The following is a 7175-nucleotide window of genomic DNA, read 5'->3' as shown; positions in this document are numbered from 1 at the left end:
AGAGTTTAGCGTATACCCAAGAGTTTAGCGTATATCGAAGGGTTTAGGGTATACTTAACGGTTTAGGATTTATGATTTAGGGTTTATGATTTAGGGTTTAGAGTTTATTTTTTTGAAGATGTTAAAAATATATTTTTAAATCATTTTCTAACTACTATTATTTTTATTTGTTTTCATTTTATTTATTTTAAAAACATAATATAACTTGACAATATTTTATTTCCTTTTTTAAAAGATATCAATTGTGAAATGAGTGATTCCTATTGGTTGGGTGAACCTCTAGGTTCACTCTAGGAGTGAACCCAAGAATAACTCATAAAATAATGGCTGATCGCTTATATGTTTTTCACGCTATTTACGGTATAATCTCTTTAAATTAATAATCTATAAATTAATATCTCTATAAATTAATATAATTTCATAGTTCCAAATTGAGTTTTTGGTTCAATTAATATCTCGATAAATTAATAATCTCTATAAACTAATAAAAAAATATAGTTTTGGTGTAGTCCCAACATTATTAATTTATAGATATTTCACTGTATTTATTTCTGAATGTAATATTATGCTATTTAGGTATCTTTTTCTTAGAATTTTTTTGTTTGTAACTTATCTTTTTCTTAGAAATTTGAGGAATATATTATTATAAGTTGAGAAGATAAGTATATAGAGTGTAATGTTACTACATTAGTGAAATACTCGCATGAAGGCTAAAGCTCCAATATGTTTAGATGACAAATTCGTTATAAATTAAATACAACAAATCTATGTAAAATTCGAAACACATGGAACCAAACAAGACAACTTTATAAACCAGTTTAGCAAAAAAAAAAAAAACTTTATAAACCAAACACAATTGGATTCTTCGGGAAGAACTTATAACCAAAAGTAGACACGTAAGCTAGAGAAGTCCCACCGAACCTAGTACGCACATACTATGTGGGACACTGTCGACGACACGTAAGACACTGTTGCCGCACGCGACAACGAGGAAACAAAGCAAGCGTGGGACCAACTATACAATAGAATACTCTGCTTACGTGTCGTGATCTGAGCGGATGGAGATTGGTCAAAAAGATTGTGTGCATGACGTAAGTGGTCAAAAAGAAGATCTGTATCTCGTACGAACCGTCTGATATTGGATTGGACGGCTGATAATCAACTTCGAGTAATCTCCTGTCAAAATCTTTTTATAGACCATAACCCTCTTCCCCGTTTCTACTCTTCCTTGTTTTTTCATACAGGGACAAACCAATCCGGTTTTCTAAACCGAATTTGAATACCGGTCACAAACTCCAAATTGGTACTTGTAGTTTGTATACAGTCGAGCAGTTTTGCATATATCCAATCCGGTATTGTTATCCTTTTTATAATCCAAATATTGTTATCAGATGATTAGATTAACCGCTAAGAAAACAGGATAACGTGTTACTATTATACCAGATGATAAAAGTATATAATAGTTTATGGGCTTGAGGAGTGAAGAAACAGGTAATGGATATTGAAGCCATTTGTTTTATGCTCTGCTCCAGGAAAATAGATTTAATGGGCTTTATAACATTCTGTACTAGAATTTGATGATGTTACAAAGTAATGGGCTGATAATCAAAAGTACAACAAAACCGAGGACTTATATTAAAAAAAGTGAGAAACTTTAGTTACCTTTTGAAGAGTTTGAAAGCTGCTTGCTTGCTCTAGGGTTTGTGCAGTTCAGTGTTCAGCTCTCACTCTCTGCTTCATTGTAGAAGCAAAATGTATAGCGGGTCTAGCGATGGCGAAAGCCACGATACACCTAACCAGAGGAAGCTCCCCCCCGGCGTCTTCGATGCTCTGGGTTAGAAATCTACGACCCGGAGCCGGATTAGGATCCGAAGCGCTAATGGGTATTGTTTGTCATAAACTCCTGTTGAGTTTTGGAGCTCGTGTTGTGTGTTCTAAAACGAGTAAAGTTCCTGACTTTATGGACTTTCTGTAGAAAAATGTAGTTCTTTCTTATGTAATGAAACAATGTGTTAACACTCAGTGACTGAGTCTTTATTTTCGTTGTTTTGCAGAGCTTGAGATCAAGAGAATCTTGTTCGAGATATTTAAAGAAAAGCAACTGAAAAGCCAAGAATCAGGCACGATACCTAGTTTCTACAAGAAGGTAAATATATATATATATATATATATATATATATATATATATATATATATATATATGTGTCCCTTACATGATGATTGACTTGTCTCTGCATTTCACTGCACTACTTGCATTGTTAGTTACACACTTGGTAAACGTTTGGAGAACAAAGACACTCCAGAGGGAGAGGCTTTCTCACCACTGCTGATATTCACTCTCTTTTCAGGTAATGAATCTGTTTAGTTTTTTTAGTAGATTTTCTTTTTTATTAAGAATATGGAAGTAAAGAAAGGGAGCATCAAAGAGTTGTGATGTTATCTGATACAATCTTCCTATATAAAAAAAAACTCTCTGCATTTTCCTGCTTGCGGTAGCCGAGCTTCGTTCCGCGAGTCTCATATCTGCAAAGACACTATAATAAAAGTGGCTCATACTTCCATTTTCTCTCTTCTAAAACTTCTCAAATCTCTCATCTGTTAAACTTGCAGAGATTTTCACCAGAAATGGATAGAAGGTGGGAACTATGAGCTGTGCATAGAGGACGTCCATGACGAGATCTGGGACATGGTGTAGCCGTATGACCCGTTAAAGATCACTCTGAATGATCTCTTGGTATGTAAACAAGGTGGAAAATGTTGCCAGCGTGCTAATAGATGTGCGTGGCTTCTGGGCTCATGACAACCGTGAGAACCTTCTTCAAGAAGAAGAAGAAGAAGAAGAAGAAGAGCCACCTGAGGAAGAGTCCCAGTGATATAACTGTGATCTTTCATGTCTATATAACTAAAAAAAAATGCTAATCATAGTAGGCAAGATAGGTCGGAGAAAGACCAAAAGTCTCCTCTAGTCTCAACCCTCGTTTTTGTATGTATTCTGTGTAAAAAGCTTATTAGTTGCTGACCTTTATTTAATTTGTATTCTGTGTAAGATATTTGTTGACGATTATATGGTAAGAAAATGGATGTGTAATATATTACTTTTGTCTTCTGATGCTTAGCCCTAGAATCTGATAAGATAATTGAGTTTTCTTAATTTCTTTTTACATTAATCCACAAACACACAGAAATGGTTTTCATTCGTCTCTTGAGGAATACAAATGCAAGTCTTAAAACTTAAAAGGTTCTCGTCTTATCTCTACTACACACAGGTCTTTGTTTAGACGTGGAAAGGCTTTCTTGGTGTAGCAGCTCTGTTCTCCAGAGATTGCAACCTTTGCTTCAGATGAAACACTTCAACCTGCAACTGAAACGCTCTTGCTCTTTCTCCTGCAAGAACACCTCTTGTGGAATGCAACTCCTACAAAAAAAACAGATACTAAAGCTTTGATCCTCTACCTTGTATGTATTGTATATATATCCACAAGGATTTTATCTTTAAAACCTTTTGTGTATCGTCTAGGACAGCTCTTAGGAACGCTACATCATGCTCGAGCCTGACATTGTCAGAGTGAACCATGTTTGACAAACTATTAGCTTCCTCTTGTGCTAGCTCTAACCCCGTGAGCTTCTCCTTAAGCAACTCAACATCTCTCAAGGCGTCGGAGAGCTTTTTATCAGTCTCTTGTTTGCTCCTCAACGCAACCGACACGTTTCTCTCAGCCGCTTCTCTCCCCGCCAACGCTGCTTCTAGCTGCCCTTCAAGAACCCCGTTTCTTCTTATGAGAGCCGTCATTTTCGCCTCATGGAACTGGTACACGCTCGATGATGATGATGCTGCTGCTGCTGCTAAAGCGGCGTTATTATCCATTTCAGGGAATATCAAGGCATCATCAACGTGTGCAAAAGGAAACGATTCAGAGGATTGCTTGTGGAGATTATTAGACATCTCACGGTCAGACACAGTAGAGAGTGTTCTCTCCGCTGTAATCTTTGCTCCATTGTCTTCATCTGTAATCTTTTCTTCTTCTGCTGAGCACTTTGCAGGTGGTTCAACCACTGCTCTGTACTCTTCTTCGGTGTTAAACTGTTTGCGCAAAGAGACGTTTCCAGAAGAAGGATTACGATGATCAGCAAAAGCAATCTCTGATAAAGACCTTCTACCGGAGCCACCGTGCTCTTCAATGGCTGAAGCAAGCTTCTGTCTAGCGACCGAATCAATCAGCCTCTGAGAAGAGGCCTTGACAGATTCATCAACGGTTAAAACTGCCGAGGAGGAAGATCGTTTCCCAAACAGTAACCGGCCAGGGTGGTTCTTCTTGGAAGCTGTTTGATGATGATGTGTTGTTGTTGGTGATGATTCACTCTTGTTCTTGTCAATGATAAAAACCTCCACCTGTTTCAATAGAAAAAAGATTCATAACTGACATTGCATTTTCATACGTGTGTGATGTGAGCTCTGACCTGGTTTGAAGGATCTTTTCTGGTTCCTCCGAAAGCTACAAGGTGGTCTTTATCCTTGTGTTGCAGAAGAACTAGACTAAATCCCTATTACCAAAACATTTAACAAGATGGCGGTTGAAAAAATTGGAAATAGATTAAGAGTTTATTTACTATAAACTTAACCCACCTTATTAGCTGTGATGGAAGATTGAGAGGAGATGCTTGCCAAAGACCACTCGACCTTTAGAATATCAAAGACTAATGTCTCTGCATGTCCTGTGAAAAATACAAAGCAAACATGTAAGATTTGACTTAAGACTTGTGTGTTTAGAGGATGAAGAACTTACTCTTCTTTCTGCTTCCACCTCCGGTTATATACCATTTATTACCGCAGAGAACTCCACAGCTACCCGCTCTTGGAGACGGGTGAAACCCTCTGATCTTGATTCTTGACCATACCATCTTTTGATGACAAAATATGAAACGTTTTAAAATATATTCAAATCTAGTGTAAGGAAGATAGAAGAAACGCATGGTGCGGGTGGGTTTGAAAAGCATTACGGTTTCAAAGTCGAGTGAGTACAAGTCATTAAGTGTTTTGTTCTTTCCCGAACCTCCAAACACAAACAGGATTTTGTCGTCGAATAGCGTCGCTACATGATTCGATCTTGCACACGGTCTTGTTCCTCTGGTTGGTTAGTAAGCAAAAAAAAAAAAATGTCAATAAATCACAAAGAGTTTCATGTGAAGTGACATTTAGAAGGAGGAGACAAAAAAAAAAGACTCACGTGCAGTTAAGAGGAAGCCATGTAGAAGATTTGAGATCAAACATATGAAGATCGTTTAGTTTCCTTTTCTTAGAGTCTTCACCGCCGAAAAGGATCAGTACTGAACTTGCCCTCACCACTGTGTGGCCACTGCGACTGACCTGTAAGTAAGACTTGTTTCTTAGAGCCACAAACTTGTAAATGAATATTGTTGAGAGGACTTAGAAATTTTTTTACCGGTATGTCTCCTTTTGCATCCATTAGCGACCAGCATTCGGATTCAGTATCAAATGACCAAACTGCCAGTAATATATACAAGTCTTTAAGCAGAGTTTTAACATAGAAAAAAAATCTTAGCTTTGGAAATGTTAAACAACAAATGTGAAACCTGAAACTCTATCACTTGTGGGATCTGTTTTTCCACCAACCAATAGCACTTTCTTACCCCAAGAGACCTAACCAAACGGATAAAAAATAATAATCAAAAACACAAAACCAGAAACATGGTTTGCTCAAAACAAACAAAATCCATTTTACCAAGCAATGGCCTTTCCAGGAAGGGATCATGAGAGGGAGACTACTTGGCGACAAGTACACTTTTGAAGAGACAGTGGACCAAGTAAATGAATCAAAGTTAAGCACCTGTAAGTTGCAAAAAAACAAAACTGAGAATATCAACACCTTGAAACCAAATAAATTTAATGCTCCATGATATCTTTACCTGAACATCATCCAACAAGCCATTACCAGATTCACCACCAACTACTATCATCTTGTTACCAATAGCTGCAGCCGCATGCTGTCATTTAAAAAACAAAATCAACTCTTTTTGTTAACCCATTAGTCAGCTCAGAAAGCTAATGAAACGGAGAGAAACTCGTTACATTAAAGCGTGGAGCTGGTTTATCTCCACCAACAGATAACCCCATCCAGTTTTCAGAGTTCCCTGATGAAGGCTGGTGGAAATCAAGTTCATCAGAATGACTAGTTGCAGCCAGAGCAGATTCATTCTGCAAACATGTTTCTCTTTACAAGTCAGAAAACAGTCAAAAATGGTACCAAATAGTTAGTTGTTGTGTCTTTTTAAGTATATTTAGCTTACAGTAGAGTTATCAACGCGTTTGGTCACACGCAAAGGACTCTTAGTGCCTTGAGCAGAATCCGAGAGCTGTACCTTAACTCTGGTCAAAATTACATCCAATAATTAAGAGAAGAGGAACATAACAGATTGATCTAAAAATAGAAATCCCTAAACTGAGAACAAATAAGACTCAAAGTTACTTCAATAGTACTAAAGAAAAGGATCTTGAAACACAACTATTATTAAAAAAGGAGTTTGCTTTTACAGTAAGCTTAAACAAGATTCTCCAAAAAGTGATTCATAAACTATTCGCTTTAAAAAAGTAGCCTAAAAAGCTCCCGACTTTAGGAAAATGAATACAGACCCAAAAAGGTGATCTGATCTATAGATAAGAGTAAGAAAGAAGACTAACCTGCCAAGTTTCATGCGTCTCTTTGAAAAGCTGAACATTTTCTTCTAACTTTTTTCAGAAACCCTAAGAAAAAAATAGAGAAAAAAAATTGGAAATGTGAAATTAGCTACACTGTCATCAATCCTGACATGCTCAAGAGAGCAATAGCAAATAGCGGCTTCACTTGTTATTGTTCTTGAGTTTCAGAAGCTGACCCAAATGTGAAAAAACAGAGATCTAGCTCACCTGCTTGTTTTAGTCGAGAAAATTCCAGTAGAGCAATAGAAAGAGAGAGAAGAGTTATCAGTTTCTAGAGAGAGGAACAACAACCACCATAGCCATATATCCACAGCTTCGAAACGACGTCGTATTGAATCGTAGCAAGGCTGGCGCAGATGAATGATTGGAGGGGTTAAGATTGATATTTTCTTACGGAAGCACGCATAAAGTTCTTGTCTTTAAGCAAAATAACTTATGGGACCCAACCGAGTTCGTGTCT

At 37.2% G+C, this 7175-nt stretch overlaps 1 protein-coding gene, 1 long non-coding RNA gene and 1 other non-coding gene across 3 annotated transcripts; 2 read left to right on the top strand and 1 right to left on the bottom strand.

Annotated features, from left to right (window-relative positions):
* The first annotated feature begins 1487 nt into the window (after positions 1-1487).
* LOC108814542 (uncharacterized) lies at positions 1488-3107 on the top strand. Its single transcript, XR_008936759.1, has 4 exons — positions 1488-1943; positions 2055-2146; positions 2263-2348; positions 2611-3107. It is a non-coding gene; the product is annotated as an uncharacterized LOC108814542 (long non-coding RNA).
* On the top strand, positions 2413-2537 carry LOC130498227 (small nucleolar RNA snoR104). Its single transcript, XR_008937148.1, has one exon. It is a non-coding gene; the product is annotated as a small nucleolar RNA snoR104 (small nucleolar RNA).
* A 22-nt stretch (positions 3108-3129) lies between the features above and the next one.
* Positions 3130-7138, bottom strand: LOC108833673 (acyl-CoA-binding domain-containing protein 6). The gene is made up of 15 exons (XM_018607083.2): positions 6923-7138; positions 6698-6760; positions 6307-6385; positions 6089-6214; positions 5926-6003; positions 5742-5846; positions 5593-5659; positions 5442-5503; positions 5226-5365; positions 4999-5125; positions 4785-4899; positions 4625-4713; positions 4459-4542; positions 3500-4390; positions 3130-3415 (listed from the first exon to the last, which is right to left on the bottom strand). The coding sequence occupies exons 2-15, from the start codon at positions 6733-6735 to the stop codon at positions 3275-3277; spliced, it is 2142 nt and encodes a 713-aa protein (XP_018462585.1). The 5' UTR covers positions 6736-6760; positions 6923-7138; the 3' UTR covers positions 3130-3274.
* Positions 7139-7175: the final 37 nt, after the last annotated feature.

The sequence above is a fragment of the Raphanus sativus genome, chromosome 7, assembly GCF_000801105.2.
Source record: "Raphanus sativus cultivar WK10039 chromosome 7, ASM80110v3, whole genome shotgun sequence".
Lineage (NCBI taxonomy): Eukaryota > Viridiplantae > Streptophyta > Magnoliopsida > Brassicales > Brassicaceae > Raphanus > Raphanus sativus.
The sequence above is the reverse complement of the archived record's forward strand: the minus strand, read 5'-3'. Positions and strand labels throughout refer to the sequence as shown.